Genomic DNA, 16,631 nt, shown 5'->3' with positions numbered 1-16,631 from the left:
GGTGGAGATGAGAATGGATACCGCTCACGCAGTTATCTTCCGCAGTAAGTTTAAGAAAAATCATGTATATGTATATATGATTTAAAGGTTTCAAGCATGTATGTTTAAAAAGTATAGGTACATATGTATGTTAAGGAAACCAAGGTTGTAGCTAACAACCCTCGTTTTGAGTATTTAAGTTTTAGAACGTTGCAACAGAGCATGCAACAAATAAATAAATTTTAAACATGACGATTTAAATGATTGATTTTAAAAGGGCTTTAAGATGTACTTGAATTTAAGATTTCTCACGAAATCCGTTTTAAAGTCAAAATTAAATGGCCCGATTGAATTGGCTAGTTTTAGAAAGGCTTTTAAAGAGCATTTGAAATAAGAGTTCAAATGCTGCTCTGTTTGAAAGATATTTTTAGAATGTTTTATCTTAACTGAAATTAAGAAAAGCTTTAAGAAATTTAGTGATTCACTTATTTGAAATTATTGTTACAAATTATGAAAGTATTCTTTCTTATATTAAAAAAAAAAATGTTCCGCAAATTTTAAGAAACCCCAGTAAGTACAAGTTAAAGTTTAAGTTACAGTGGCGGCCTCAGAGGAGGGTCGTCACACTAACATTGTCACAAAAAAAATTGCCATTTTCACCTATTATTTATCCAGCAGATGGATTTGTTGAAGATTACGAAATAGTTCTTATGTACAGAGTATTTAACGAAAAATATTTAAAACTAAAAGCCAGGCAGGCAATTAAAATTGGTCTTCATTTTAGTAGTATTTTTCTACTCGTATTTATTACATCCAAAGTCACATGGTTATCCTTTCTTTCGTTTATATAAAAATGACTAGTTGCGTCCCTTAGTCAGTAAATCAATACTTAAACTTCTATTAACGAAAGACCAGCAATACTTAAGCTTCTACTAAAGAAAGACCGGCAATTAATAATAACAGTTAACAAACCTGTATTAAATGCTTTGCTTATGACGAGAGAGTCAAAGAGAGGTATCATCTTTCAAGGTTTACATAAGTGGCACCTTAGTTAGATTATGTTCATAAACTCTCTTCTAAATCTAATTATGGTCTAATTTTGTAGAGGGAGAGTGAAAAATAGAGGGTTCTTTTTGGCATTGACACTGGTTCACAGTGAAAAAACCACCCTTTTCCTAGTTAACAAATTCTTTTTTTCTTTCTTTTGTTTTTCACCAGTTCAATCTTCACAAAAGAAGAGAGAAAGATAAAGAGATGGTGCATATATTTCCAGAAAGATTGAGGGAATTATGGAGCGAATGGGAGATCCGCGCAATGGTTCTAGCCAGCCTCATCTTACAAAGCATTCTCATCCTGATCGGAAACAGGAGAAAGCACTCCACACAAAGCTTGCTCCAATTCCTTCTGTGGTCATCTTACTTGTCTGCAGACTGGATCGCCACAGTCGCACTAGGTGTGCTGTCGAGTTACGGAGATGGCAACGGCGACTCCACTAAACCCGAACACATTATAAAAGCCTTTTGGGCTCCTTTCCTTCTTCTTCACCTTGGAGGCCCAGACACCATCACTGCTTATTCCTTGGAAGACAATGAGCTCTGGTGGAGGCACTTAGTCATGCTAGTTGTACAAGTGGTCGTTGCATTTTACATCCTCATTAGAGCCTGGACTGGTGATAACATGCTTAACTTTCTCTCACTTCCAATCTACTTAGCTGGGATCATCAAGTTTGGAGAGCGCAATTGGGTTCTGCGGTGTGCGAGTAGTAAATACTTTCGAAAATCGATGTTCCCTCGTCGTGATCCGGGTCCCAATTACGCCAGATTCATGGAGGAATATCACTCAAAAAGATTAGAAGGGTTTGACGTCTCATCAGAGAGCAACATTGAAGCTCCAACATTTGGTGATCATATCATCAATGTGATTCCATCGAACGACAATGTCCGAGACGTTGATAACTTGCGAGATGCCCACAACTTCTTCGAGGACTTCAAGCGGCTGTTTGCGGACCTCATCCTCAGCTTCCACGACATCGTTAAAAGCAGGTCCTTCGTCCAGAACAGCACTTGCGACGTGGTTTTCAAAGTGATAGAGATTGAGCTGGGGTTCATCTACGACGTGTTTTACACTAAAGCAGTTGTGGTATACTCTCACATGGGCGGCTTTCTCCGATTCATCAGTTTTTTGTGCACCGTTGTCGTGTTTTTTGCCTTTTTGTTCATCGAGAAGCAAGGATATCGGAGACTGGACATAAGCATCACCTACATATTGCTGGCTGGAGCTGTTGCCCTCGAGATATACGCTGTCGTTTTACTACTCTGCTCGGACAGGGCAGTGCTTTGGCTGAGCAAGCAGAAGAACGTGGTGGCAGATTCCTTGAATCATTCCATTCTACCATTTCTTCCTACTGAACCCAAGAGATGGTCGAATAAGATTGCGCAGTTCAACCTAATTAGGCTTTGTATCAATGACAAACCAACCAATTGGGGTCTCCCCCAGAAGGCCCTCTGCATTTATGAGACAATGGAGATGAACCGCTATGAGGATTTCCAAACAGTTTCCAAGGAGTTGAAAGAGTTGATCTTTCAACAGCTTAGAAAGAAATCAAGGAGCGCCTTCGATTACAGCGCGTGCAAGAGATTATGTTCTCATAGGGGATTATGGGTTCTTGAGGAGGAGAAATGTCTTGATCAACTTGGCTGGAGCATTGAGAATGCTGAATTTGACCAGAGCATTCTTCTTTGGCATATTGCCACAGATCTGTGCTATTACTCCGGTATGCTCGAAAACTCGAGTGATGCTGAACTGAATGAAAAGTCAAACTTTAAGGAGATCAGCAAGTGGTTGTCTGATTACATGTTGTATCTTCTGGTCATGCGCCCCTTTATGCTGCCCAATGGGATTGGACAAATCAGGTTCCAAGACACACACGCCGAAGCAGAGGAATTTTTCAGAGGAAGAAACTCCGTTAAAGATGCGAAGAAAGCTTGCGCAACCTTGCTGCAAGTGAGCACTAAAATTCCTCCGTTGGAAGTGAAAGGTGACCGGAGCAAATCGGTGTTGTTCGACGCCTGCAAGCTTGCACAGGCTTTGAGATCGTTGAAGTGGAAGAAGGAAAAGAAATGGGAAATGGTGAGCCATGTGTGGGTGGAAATGCTGTCTTACGCTGCTTGTCAGTGCCAAAGAAGTCAGCACGCTCAGCAGCTGAGGCAAGGTGGTGAGCTGCTCACTCATGTCTGGCTTCTAATGGCGCATCTTGGCATAACTGAACAGTTTCAAATCTCAAAGGGCCACGCAAGAGCAAAGCTAAATGCGCGGTAAAGAAGGTATAGTGAGTTAGAACAAGTCCCTTTTTTTCAAGAATAAAACAGCTTCTTGAAAGATTAGATAGGAAGTAATTGCTATTTTTTTCTTCTCTTTCGGTAGCAATTCTTGAAGAAAATGATGTTAGTGATGTTTGATGTTTGATTTTTATCAGTTAGATCGTTTTATCTTTTTCTATATTCTCCTTTTTTTGCTTATCTTCTGAGTAGTTTAAGGTTAATAATCGACCTCCAGATGAACGGAATTAAGCATCGTATATGCTATAATTGGATTACAACAAGGATTACAGCATGAATCTTGCCCAAATCAATTTACACCTTGAAAGGGATACTGAAATCTTATTCAAGTCCTTTTTTTGTTCCATGATTTCAGAGACTCTAAGTACTCACCATGTGAAGCGTAATTGATAGATCGATTCTAGCGGTATATGGGCTATGATTTATACTATTCAGCCAGTTTCTAAAACTCTGGCATTTTTGCACTGTAATATTTATATTTGGTTTGTTCGTGAAGGATCGGATAGGAGTTTAAATGAAATTTATTTTATGTAAAGACTACTTTAAAAAGTACAACAACGTAGTATGCAGGAAATTTTTTTTTTTTGGTTGAAAGTTGAAATAGTATACTCTCCACTTCAACAGTTTACACATAGGACTCGTCCTGCGTGATGGACCGAAGCATTTGCCTAAAATTATAACATCAATTGTCCTTCCCAGAACACATTAAAAAGAAAAAACAAAAACAGTTTGCCTAAAAATCGTTTCATAGCTAAGTTTCATAGATTTAAGAGACGTTTAGTTCATGGATTAGAATCACAAGATTAGAACTATTTTCAATTTACGTATATTTTTTGTGAGAGAAAATACTGTAACAAACCATAAACCATGATTCAAATCGGGGTACGAATCCCCCAATCAAACAACCCTTAATTATTTTTTTTTTTTTTTAAGATACAGATACTACTGGTTATTCATTTTTGTTTTCCTTTTTGATAAGTTGGTTAATTATGTGTTGCGTTACTAGATCGCACGTAGTACCAACCATACTATCAAAGTTGAAGCCAGATTGCTTTGCAAAACCCCTTTTTTTTTTTTTTTTTTTTTGATAATCCCGCGAAATCCGCATAACCATATCTTTGGTTTAACTAAAAAAGCTATCATCATGAAAGAGGAATAATAAGACTGCAAAACGACCCTTCCATCCTTAATTAACTAATGCTCCTATAAACCTACAAAAGAACATAATAAAAGGAAAGAGAAGTACGAATGAATAGTAACGGTTTTAACTGTCACTCACTTTCTTATCCAACTTCCACAACGAACAAAACGAAACAGGCTGACCTTTCCACCACAAGCCCGCAAACCCATCTTTCTCATCGACCCTCATCTCCCAATTCCCGTCGTACTTCCTCAACAGAGCTCGAGCTCCATCAATGGCGTCCTCTCCCAAAGCCTCTCCCACAAACCCAGCTCCTCTCATTCTCTCGCACCACTTTTCTTTCCCTTCGTTCATCTCTCCCCTGTTTGTCAACGCCTTCGCCGCCTCTCCTTCCATCAGCCTCCTCTCCTCGCTCTCCCGCCCTTTGAACGCCGAGCTCGTCGAGTCCAGAAACCTCCACAAGTAGTCCACCCGCCGCGAGAACCTGGCGGTGAAATCCCCGCAGTTGCTGCTGCTACATTCCACGTTGTTGTCGCTTAGGATTAGCCCTTTGGGATCCATTTTCCTCAGGGATTTCAAGAATTCTGTTCTTTCGTCTGGTACATTGTGGTTGAGGTAGTGAAGTCTGAATTGTGCGCAAATGATTAAGGTTTCTTCCTCGGAGGAGTCGATGATTTGGGAGTTTAGATTCTGTAATGGCTGATTGTCTAGTCGGTTCATTTGTAGGTTGATGTTCATGGACTTCGCGAATCCGAGAAGCCGAGAGGAAAAGTTGTCCCCCGGTGGGCCTATTGAGAATGGGGTGTCTTCGCTTTCAGTGGTGGAGCTGCCGGGGATGACCGTGATGCGAACTAGCGGAGGAGGGCCGCCTGGTCGGCTTGTCAGGGCCTCGAGGAGTATCGGCCATTGCACACCGTGGGAGACGCCAATGTCGAGAATGTGCAGGTTACGCGTTCGATCACTTTCCTCAGTGAGGAGTTGGAGGATAGAAGAGTTTGCAATGTTGTTGGGAAAGGCGAACCAAGGGCTAACCTCGGAGAATTTGATCAGGGATTTCTGGAAGAAGCGTGATTCGGCGGAAGCAAAAGCAGCAGGGCCTGTTGAGGCAGAGGAGGAGGTGGAGCCGGAGGAAGATATGTGGTGCGTCAGCGCGCGGAGGCCGTGAAAGGCGAGCCGGTGGTTGGGGTCTCCGGTGTGGGACGCGAGCTCCTTGAGAACAAAGAGGAGGTGTTGCACGCGCGTGAAATTTCCTTCAGTTATGGCAGTGGCACAAGGATTGAGCAACTGTTCAGCCCACCTTCCATCCTTGTTATTACCGTTATTACCGTTATTCCCTGTAGCTTTACTTGAACTTTTCTTGTTTCCAACTGATTTCTTGATTGGAACCGCTTCTTCAACTGCCGCATCACCATCCTTAGCCTGGTTGATCCGCCGGCCGTGGTTTTTCTTCTGATTGTTTTGAGACGGTTTAGGAATCGGTTCCTCCACGGATTTTCGCTTCTTGGATAAACTGGGAAGTGGGAGATTATTATAAATGGCGGCATTAGGAGGTTTTGTGGTGGTACTAATAGTGGCAGCAGCTGAAGGGCAATTTAGAGAAGTTTCTCTTATGTTGATCAGATCTTGGGCTATGTCCTGACTTTCATCCCACCATTGATAGCCGTTGATCTCGCTGATCTCGCCTGAATTATAGGGATCGTCCAAGAAAGATGGAAGGAATGAAACTGAATCTTCAAGCCAGTCCATGATGTGATCCGAGGTTGGGTTTGGCTCTGGCTCTTCACTAGTCATTCAGTTTGATAGAAGTATGAGTGATGAGGGAGCAAATTTGTTAAAAGATGAAGGGTGAGCTAGTGTTGGATCATTGACTATAGAAGATGGTGAGCAAGCAAAATTGTTTTTTTTTTTAAATTTTATTTTAAATGTTAAACTAAACCAAGAGGGGTAATAGTGCCCTATGAAAAGGACAAAGAAAAGCATTTTCCAAGTGTTGGTGTGCTGCTCGTTTGGACGATATGATGTTTTATTAAGGTATTTTAATACCACAAAGAAAGTAATAAACAGTGTCTTTTCCTTGTTTTGGGTGGTCAACTTATTCCTTTGTATGCCACGCTGGTCGTGACGCACCAGAGAGAGAGAGAGAGAGAGAGAGTTCTTGAGAAGTTGGGGATAGTGATGGGGTTGAAGTTGAATTGTCAAGAGACGGCAAACTCTGTTTCATAAGAATTATAATAAGGGCTTCTGTTTGGCACTGTTTTGTGCCTCTCCCGAGAGACTAAAATAAACTTTTGGTTTTGTCCCTATTCCAAGTTATATGAAGATACTAGTTTTGGGTTAAGTTTCAATTTTTATCCCCTTTTTTGTGTGTGGGTGATTGACAATCTTCATTAACAGACAGAGAAGTGTACAACCACACAGGAGCCTCATTAAGTATTTATTTGGTACGAGAATTTAAATCAAGATAATTTTAAGTATGGTTTTAAAATTAAAATAATAATTTATAATTTTGAGTTTAAATTATGATTCAGAATCATGGGTTTAAATCATTTTAAATCAAGAGATGGTGGTTTTAAAATCATTATTTGAACTAGTTTAAAACATCACATCATATTTTAAATTATGATTTAGAATCATCAAAACTAAACATTAATTCTGAATTATGATTTAAAATTACTGTAACTAAATACTAATTCTAAACCAGAATTCATAATTATAATTATGGATTCATTTACCAAACGCATCCTAAGCTATCCAAACAGTTATCTGTATTTCAGAAAAAAAAAAAAAAAAAAAAAACTATCCAACCAGCTAGAGAGGCAAGCCACAGAAAAGGACAAAAGGCCGCCATCAGAAAACTATTTTAATCTACAGAACATGTCAAACAAAACCACTATTTCCTGGCTTAAACAGTAGAGAGAATCCACCACTGTTGCAATAAATATTGCCAATTACTGTGTACATAGACGGAGCTACGAGGGTCTATGGGGTCCGCGTCCCATTCACTTCTGTATCTATTTAATTTTTACCTATAATTTTATATAATTTTACAAATGTATCTATATTAAAATATATTTTTTATAAAAAGTGATTTTGTTTTTTATTTTTTTATTTAATTTTTATCAACAATTTTATATAATTTTACAAATGTATCTGTATTAAAATATATTTTCTATAAGAAGTGACTTTATTTTTTTAATCTATCCCACTATTTTAAGTTATTTAATTAGTTTTTTTACTTTATCTTTTAGATAGTCACTATTTTTTTAGTTAAATAATCTTAGACATTATTTAATCTCTTTTTTATTATTCATTTTTTGCTTTTATAAAAAGCTTTGTTTGATTTTGATTTAATATTATTTTAACCGAATAAGTTTGGGTTGATTAATTATGTGTGAATTTTACTTCTTAATCTTGGGGATTAACTTTGATTTGCATATTTTTAATTTACTTCTTAAAGAAAATTATTAGTAACTATAAGGAAAAAAATAAAAATGGTGAGAAGTAAAAAAAAAAAAAAAATCTTGTGAGTGCCCCCACTGAAATAAAATCCTAGCTTCGTCCTTGATTTTGATTGTGTACCCATTTAATTTACTGGTTTAACTCAGTTCAACTCAGTTCGAACATTAATCACCGTTTAAACTCGTGTTTGGCAAACACACAGTCTGAATTATATTCTCCGTTTAAAATGAGTTAAACTGTTAAACTTAAGGTTTAGCTCACCTCTTAAGTTCAACAGTTTAAACTATTTTTTATCAATAAAAAAATGCTCACTCTCTCTCCTTTTCACACCTATCAAATACAAATTTAAATTTTATTCTTTATTCAGATTAAAATTTTAACTGCACATCTAAACGGCAATTTAAACTGTAGTTTAAACCACACAGTTTAAATTTTTTTGTTCAACCAAAAAATTCAAATTAACAAAATTTGAACAAGTGTTCCACCTATATTTTCATGACCCTTGTTCCTTTCTCTCTCCAAAGACAATGCAATTTAACCGCTCAATCACTTCAAAGAGATGGTACTTCTTCCACATTTTAGGCCATTAAGCGGGCTTAACATGAAAAAAGTCAGATACCGAGTCAAACTTGTCAGCACTAAACTCGTGTAGAGCACTCCATCCCATATATTTGTTAAAAATTGCAGGCGCAAAAATTTAAAAAAAAAAAAAAAAAAGGGATTCTAGCTCCTCTTTATTCAAAAACATGGAATCCGTTGACGATTCTCTAAGATGTTGACCCTCGTTAATCGACAAACAACCTTAATTTCTGAGGTTAGCGATGAAATGGTCCTGCAGTGGATGACCCTCTTATTCTTAATTATTTCTCTTGGAATGGTTTTTCAGAAACAACATTGTATTTGATTGTACTGCTTGTATCACCTCCTATGCTTACAATCATGTTACTCCTATCTTAATTTCTTAGATTTATTTTTTATTTTCTTTATTTTTGGAATTAATGAACTAAATGGCCTATTAACATGTAAGAATTTTGTCTATGTAGCACAAAGAACAGGTAATAATCAATGAAAAAAAATTATGCAGGCAAAATTCTGGCGAGCTCAGCAGAGGCAGAACTGAAGCTTCTGCTAGCTTTAAGTTAAACAGCTACGGAGCAGAGTTAAAATATTTTCTATTTTCAACCAATCCACTTGACATCAACATTATATAGTAAATCATTATTTATGTTCGTAGCACTACAATTTGGTCTCCATCCATTGTACAAAAGAGCTTCAAAAACAAATATTAACAATTAGCATAGAACAAGACAATAAAGCACTTTGTTTTTAACCCCTCTTAGCAGTACTAATGGAAAGTCCCTTTAGACCAAACAAAACCCAGGACAGACTTATCTGGCTTCCTTCAATTACTGCTCCATAATCGGTAATCAAAGTTGAAAGCTCGCTGACAAGAAAACAAAAATTTCTCATAAATTACAAGCTTAGAAATTTTATGTTTTGTTTATAAATGGAAAAGATCATAAGCACAACATAAAAGAAAGAAGAGAATACCAGTTCTGTTATTCGGCATGAATTCTAAAAGTCGTCGACGATTTTGATTGATGGAGAATGAGTAGTATCCTTCCAAATTTGTCCCTTGTTATTATCAATCTCCCTAACAAACTCCTCAGGCATGTTAGTCAGCTTCAATTCAAGTAGAGTCTTTAAGTTCTTCAATTCATATGGGACCTTCAGTTTCTTACAGGACCTAGTCTCCAACTCCCGGAGATTTCGCAGCGCTTTCTCATGAAATACCAAGTCTTCCAATTCTTCTAGCTTCCATAGCTTTAATACTAGAAGCTGAGGAAAGTCTTCGTCAGAGAAAACCATTTGTATCCCTCCATAAGAGTTAGAATAGAAGCAGAGTAACTTAAGGTTCAGGAGTTTCCCTAGCTTAGACATTGTATCATTTGAAAGGCCAGAAGCTGACAAGGTAAGCTCAGTAAGTTGCTTGGGGAATTTATCTATCACAAGAGTATTTTTTAGCCTCCCAAACAAGTTTAGGCTGGAGAGATTCCCAAGGCCTGAAAGCTTCAAGAATAACTTTCCGGGCTTACTCCTTTCATCGATCGATCTTAGCTTCAAAGTTTGGAGGTGCTTCAGTTTCATAATCCGACCTGCTAGCCTCTTTCCCTCTCGCTTATCTAACTGGAATGCCAATCCTAATTTTCTAAGATTGGTCATCTTGTCCAAGCAATCCATCAAAGGACTATTCTTGTCCACAAACACGCCCCATAAACTTTCGAGGCTTTTTAGGGAACTCCCACTTGGATTTCTCATGAATTTACTTCGATAACTCTTGTCCAAGTACAAATGTCGAAGTCTTTGCAATTTCCATACTGAGCTCGGCAGAGTGTCGACACAAGTATGCTTCAAATCCAAGGTTTCAAGGTGAGCTAATTCGCCTATAGACGAGGGTATGCTCTGAAGGTAAGTCCACCTTAAGCCTAAATACCTCAACTTCTTTAGTTTTCCTATGTTCTTAGGCAATTCAGGTCTGAACACACCTTCAAGATCAAGCACCTGCAATCCTTGGAAGAAACCGCGAGCAATTCCCCTGCGGAGGAAATTGCCTATTTGCTCTCCCGGTTCATTTCCTTCTCGAGGATCGAAAGAGAGAAATGAGCAAAGATCTTTGTACTCTAGCGAAATCCAATCATCGTCTTCTTGAGGATCATCGTCTTCTTGAGGATCATCATCTTCTTGAGTATCATCGTCTTCTTGAGTCTCTTTCCCCATGCGAAGAAAGAAGCCTATGTCTTCTCCGGGCTCATCGTCTTCTTGAGGATCACAAGGGAAGAAAGAGTGAAGCTTTCTTTTGTCTAGTTGATCATGTGTTGAGCCACTGTGAATTAGGCAAAAACTACGGTTTTCGTTGTTATAATGATGAGCAAGTCTCTGAACTGATCTGACTTGTTGGATTCTCTGGTGGGATTCTCGTGAAAACTGGAGAGAACATGGTTTGGATCTTAGTGGCAAGCAACACGTCTTGACTTTTCCATTTGCCTTTCTCTTGACTACCTGAACAATGCCCTGATCAATCAGCTCAGAAAGACACTTCTCGGCAACTTGTTTGAGAGTTTGGTTCTTGGGTTCGAGAGTTTGGTCCTTGTGTTCGAGAGTTTGGTTCTCGCCTTCGCTTTTTTTTACCAATCCTTCTGAAACCCACAAAGTAATTAGTCTCCTAGCAGGGATTTCAAAGTCCCCCGGAAACAATTCAAAGTGTTCAAGCAATGGCTTCAAACGCGGAGGCAACTCTTCACTGGTTGCGCTTTTCAACAACGGCACTGTCTCAAGAGCCTCCAAAGCGGTGACTTCTTGCTTCAACATCATGTATCCAACGCGCATAATGGAAAAAGGCAAGCCCAAACATCCACGTACAATATCTTCTGCTATTGTTTCTTCTCCTGAAGAAATGTACACCATCTGCTTTAGTAAACAAAAGCTCTCATCCTTTGTTCGCAGACGAATTCTGTGGCGAAGTTTCCTACTTGAGTAACAATCAGCTAGTTCAGCGACTTTCTCGTTCTGCGTGGTTAGTACAACTCTTCCCCCTTTCAATGTCCTTAACTCCAATAGTTTCATCAGTGTGTCCCAAGCTTCCGTTGTTGACACATTGTCCAGAACTAGTAAGTACTTGCCCTTGTTTAAAAAAGCACTTACCATACTCTTCCAGTACTGTTCTTCTCTGGAATTGATCTCTTTCTCATGCCGGCCTAGAACCTGCTTTCCTATGTCTTCTAGGAATGATAATTCATCGTCGCGTTTTTTAGGTACATTAACCCACGCGCGGGTAGGAAAACCTTGTTCAATAGCTCTATGGCCATACACTTTTTTCGCCAAAGTTGTCTTACCTATGCCTTCCATTCCTACAATGGAACAAACATCACAAACACAATCGCCATCTCTACTCTCGGCAGTTAATTTTGAGACCAATGCATCCACGTCTTCTTCTAGACCAACCACAGAACTTGACTCTTCTCTTAGTTCAATGCTGTAGGCACTTAAGCTTTTTTCAATAACATGAATCCGATGCTTGATTTGGTCGATTTCGTGCGAAAACTGCAGCCTAGCTCTTGTACTCCTCAACCTATCATAGCTCCCATAGCCACTCTCGGAATTGATCCGAAAGGCTTTCTTCGATTCGGCTGCAATGTTTGCAACATTCTTCATTTGATCAAACCACGCATTTCTGAGGCTGTTTATGCCAGCATATGTTGTTTCTGCATCATTTAACAGTTCAAGCATATTCTGCAGCTGATCACACAGTAACTTCAGCTTACCCGCCACCCAGCCTAATTGTAGGCACCTCTGATCAAGGAAGTAGCGAATATCTTTTACGACAGACAAAACTTTCTCTTCTCCATCTCCATTACAGTACTTAGAGGACTTTGAAGAATCTCTTATGATGAATTTGAAGCCATACCTTTCCTTCCTTTCAAAAAGCTCAGAGAAGCAGACATCTATGCGCTTAATGTCTGCCTCAAGCTTTCGCCGAGCTTTCCATCTTTTTATAATGTGTGGACCTCTAAGCCACCAAACTTGACATGCCGTTGCTTTCGAGAATGCTTCAATGGAAAGTTGCGCTTCCCCAACGATTTCATCCACTTCCTTCAACCAGGCCTTTCCTATTTCACTCTCGAGTTGAAGCCCTTCGACGTGTTGCAGGAAAGGATACAACAACAACAATTGCAGCTCAATTATTACCAGGTACAGTGGGGATTGGCCGCCATTTAAACCTTTGATTCGATCGATCAGTACCACCATACTATGTACTTTCTTCACAAGAGAGGAAAGGAAACCACCCCTGCCAACTTGTAATCTAGATTTTACCAACTTGTTCTCCTGTTCTTCAATAGGCCTGTCCAACAACTTTCTAATTGTAGACCAAGACTTCTCCAACGATTCGCATATGTTGATTTTACGCATATACTTCATGACAAAGATACCGTTAATCTCATCCTTGACCAGCCTAGTCTCCTTTAAAAGCTCGTCTACCTCCATAAAGTGAAGCATTGAGAAAGACATTTTGCGGAGAGTTATCTCTCTTTTCTTTTTACTCTCAAAGTCCTTAACCAAATCCTCTGCTTTCAAAATTACATTCCTGGTCTTATCCACCCAAACTACCTCAGGCTCGTTCAGTCCTACATTCACCACACCCGAGTCGAGTTCGGAATTCCGTACTCGATGAGCTTTGCTTCTTATTTGATCGCTCAAAGACTCAATTCCATCAGCAGCTTCCACAATGGCGCACAACAACCTCGATTCTCTGCCAATCCATTTGATGTCGTTTTCCAAGAAGAGAAACGCCAAGTAATTCACAAAGATGAAAAGACACGTTGTGATAACAGAGATGCAAAAGAGGACATGGTAAAAAGATATGTGGTTTAAGTTAAACCAAAACAAGGTCACAGCAAAGATGAGATAGAAGTAAGCATTATCACTTTGTATAGAGTCGAGGAATGCATTACTACTGGCCTTGGTTGATTTGAAATCTGATGTTTGGTATTCAAGAAAATAAGTGAAGAGAACCGCACCAAAGCTTGGAGAGCCTGACTTGGACTCCAACGACGTCGGAGATCTGAATAGCTGAGCCACTGCTGCCTCCTCCACGACGGCCCACTCCATTTTCTCACCCTGCACGCTACGCTTAATGTATTTTAGCAGGTTTGTTGCTTTAGAGGAAATGGTACAATAAGCCAGCCATTGCAATTTGCAGTACTAATGGCTTGGAGATTCTTGATTATACAAGTGGGAAATTCAAGATTTTTTATTTGGAAAAAAAAAAGGAGCAAAAGTGGTAGTGCTATGTGGGTTGGACTAGAATTTGGAAAGTATGCATCATGTATTGTTAGGAGAGGTGGAGCCAGTCAGGGAAGTAAAAGGGGACTTTTGGTGCTTTTCCTACGTTGGATCCAAATCCATAGAATTCACATATATATATATATATATATATATATATCATCTAGTGGGACTTTTTTATGCTGAAAAGAAAAGATTGTCCATGCGAGACAAATGGTTAGAATTACAAGTGAAATAGAAAGGAATCTTATTTATATTTTCGCCGACTAGTATTTAAATAGTCTAAAACTACATCAGTCAAATTATATTTGACAGATTAATAAGAGGCATAATTACATCCTCAAATAGACTATGAGAATCAATCAATAAATAATTGACGAGAGAAGCCTTATAGGTCGCCCTTCGATGCTATGCTGCCACTAAGGATGGCAATTTGTGTTAGTGGGCCGTGTTCGTATCAACCCGTTTATTAATTATGTCAAAAATATCAACATAAATACGAAATGTTTATTAAATGTCTCAAAAATGCCAATCTAAACACAACCTATTTATTAATTGTGTTAATCGTGTCAACCAATTTAAATTAATATATTGAATAAATAACTAATATAATAATGACTTAAATAACACGGTCAAGACATATTTAACATGTTTATTGGTCAATTTATCTTTTCTTTAATCGTGTCACTTCGTATTAGGAGGTCAACCCTAACATAACTTATTTATTAATCTTATTAATCGTGTCAACCCGATTATGACCTAAACTCATTTATAATAAATCTAAACTCACTAACTTTATACGAATTTTAAATCATATCGTCGTGTCGTCAATTGAATTGCCAGTCCTAGCTGCCACCACCAAGCGTATTTACTAAACAAGAATGGGATAGAATAGAGGAATCTGATTCCTTCCGGAGTGTATGCATTTATTATAATTATTTCTAATAGGTATAACAGTGTATATTTTCACTATTGAGAATTAAATTCCATGCATTTCACGCGTGCATTCAAAAGTCAAGGTCTACACTTCAGTGGTTCACCTTTCTCCAGCGAATGAATATTTTTCCCTTTATCTTTTGTGATAATTTCAAGAGCTCCCTTAATTACATAAAGAGGCCCCTCCTCAATTACAGTTGTCATCCTGCACATGTTCAGATAGCTTTCATATATGACTTCCAAAAACAATAAAAGCAGTTCCGACTACTGCCTTCAATTATTGTGCACTTCTTGACAAATGTTCATTAATCCAAATGAAAACCTAATTCCGTCCTACTTGTTTTAGGGCTCAAGAAATGACTCATGGAGTGTGACGACCCTGTTGAGTTAGCCATCACTAAAATTAATTTTTAACTTGTAACTTTTAAAACTTTTAAAATCTGAGAGATTTTTTTTTTCTTATTTATGCTATAGGAATGCTGTAGCATTCTTTTCTAAAATGCTGTAACATTCTTTTTAAAATGCTATAGCATCCTTTTTAAAATGCTATAAGAAATGCTGTAGCATTCTCTTTTTTTTTTTTTAAACTTACTTAAAACAACATAAATTCTGGCAGTTTACACAAACTTCGCGTTATACTACAAACTTCCAAAAATACAAGTTTATAGACATACTTATCAAAATCTTTTAAAACTGTAACTACTGCGGAAAATGACTGTGCACGGTATCTCATCCCCAACCTCCACTCCGTTCGTCCGCTGCCTCGCCCTCAGTCCATCATATGTTCTGTGCAGGTTGCTTACCTACAATATAAATATTCTATGATGAGCTTTTGCTCAGCAAGTAGGAACTATCTCTCACAAAATAACTGTAAGTTCACATGAATAAATATGCATGAGTCAATTATGCTTAATTATGATCATGTCTTATTAAATTCTTATTATCTGCTCTTATCTTACTTACTTATGGGCCTGAGTGCTCGTACCACTTACGCGTAATTATTGAGACGTGAGGGTTTGCAAAGTCCCCAACAACACTGTGATTATAACTGAACTGAATGTGTAGCGACCCTCCTTTGAGGCCGCCACTGTAACTAACTTTTTAACTTGTACTTACTGAAATTTCTTAAAATTTACGGAACATTTTTTTTTTAAAAGGTCTTATTATAAACATAAAATACGAAATTGCTTTCTTAATTAAAATATTCAAACCTTAACATATCTGTTTCATAATCATAATTAACAAAACTATTTGTAACATAAAGCTGATTGCGGAAATATTTGCGAGTGGTATCCATATCCCGAGCCCCACCTCGTTCGTCCACTCGCCAGCAGTCCATCAGGCTTTATATGCCGGTTGCTTACCTACAGTATAAACATTCTATAATGAGCTTTCGCTCAGCAAGTAGGAACTATCTCCCGCAAAATAACTGTGCGTTCACATGAATAAATATGCATGAGCCAATTATGCTTAATTATGATGTCTTATCATAATCTTATTATCTTATCTTATCTTTCTTACTGATGGGCCCGAGTGCTCATACCACTTGCGCGCAATTATCGGGACGTGAGGGTTTGCAAGGTCCCCCATGACACCGTGATTATAACTTGAATGCCTCCCTTGAGTCGGAGGACATCATTATTATTATTTTTTTCTCCCTTGTGGAGCTTGAGTTACCTCCCTTGTGGAGGCTGGTACGGCACTCAACTGAGATTACTCTTATAAGTTCCTCTTGACTTATTAAGGTGTATGCAATATGACCTAGCATAGCATACTATATCATGTACTCGAACACATATAATTCGGGTGTACTGCCTAAGTGTATGTAGTATAACATAGCATAGCATTCATAACATTAAATGTACTCAAACATATATAGTTCATGTGTACTGTTTACTTTAAAATCTATTTATACTGTAGGCGAGATTCCTACTTAC

At 38.3% G+C, this 16,631-nt stretch overlaps 3 protein-coding genes across 3 annotated transcripts; 1 reads left to right on the top strand and 2 right to left on the bottom strand.

Annotated features, from left to right (window-relative positions):
• Positions 1-1,233: 1,233 nt before the first annotated feature.
• On the top strand, positions 1,234-3,297 carry LOC21392909. The gene has a single exon (XM_010088511.1). It carries the CDS (start codon positions 1,234-1,236, stop codon positions 3,295-3,297), a length of 2,064 nt encoding a protein of 687 aa, XP_010086813.1.
• Positions 3,298-4,581: 1,284 nt separating this feature from the next.
• Positions 4,582-6,249, bottom strand: LOC21392908 (nodulation-signaling pathway 1 protein). The gene has a single exon (XM_010088510.1). It carries the CDS (start codon positions 6,247-6,249, stop codon positions 4,582-4,584), a length of 1,668 nt encoding a protein of 555 aa, XP_010086812.1.
• Positions 6,250-9,089: 2,840 nt separating this feature from the next.
• LOC21410934 (disease resistance protein RPP8) lies at positions 9,090-13,655 on the bottom strand. The gene is made up of 2 exons (XM_010088509.2): positions 9,469-13,655; positions 9,090-9,361 (listed from the first exon to the last, which is right to left on the bottom strand). The coding sequence occupies exon 1, from the start codon at positions 13,582-13,584 to the stop codon at positions 9,493-9,495; it is 4,092 nt and encodes a 1,363-aa protein (XP_010086811.1). The 5' UTR covers positions 13,585-13,655; the 3' UTR covers positions 9,090-9,361; positions 9,469-9,492.
• Between the last annotated feature and the right edge of the window lie 2,976 nt (positions 13,656-16,631).

The sequence above is a fragment of the Morus notabilis genome, unplaced genomic scaffold (assembly GCF_000414095.1).
Source record: "Morus notabilis unplaced genomic scaffold, ASM41409v2 Scaffold1273, whole genome shotgun sequence".
Taxonomy (NCBI): domain Eukaryota; kingdom Viridiplantae; phylum Streptophyta; class Magnoliopsida; order Rosales; family Moraceae; genus Morus; species Morus notabilis.
Note: the sequence above shows the minus strand (reverse complement) of the source record. Positions and strands in the feature narration are given on the sequence as shown.

Excerpts from the sequence above, each read along its gene's own strand:
- LOC21392908 (XM_010088510.1), bottom strand. The coding sequence starts at position 6,249 with ATGACTAGTGAAGAGCCAGAGCCAAACCCAACCTCGGATCACATCATG.
- LOC21410934 (XM_010088509.2), bottom strand. The coding sequence starts at position 13,584 with ATGGAGTGGGCCGTCGTGGAGGAGGCAGCAGTGGCTCAGCTATTCAGA.
- LOC21392909 (XM_010088511.1), top strand. The coding sequence starts at position 1,234 with ATGGTGCATATATTTCCAGAAAGATTGAGGGAATTATGGAGCGAATGG.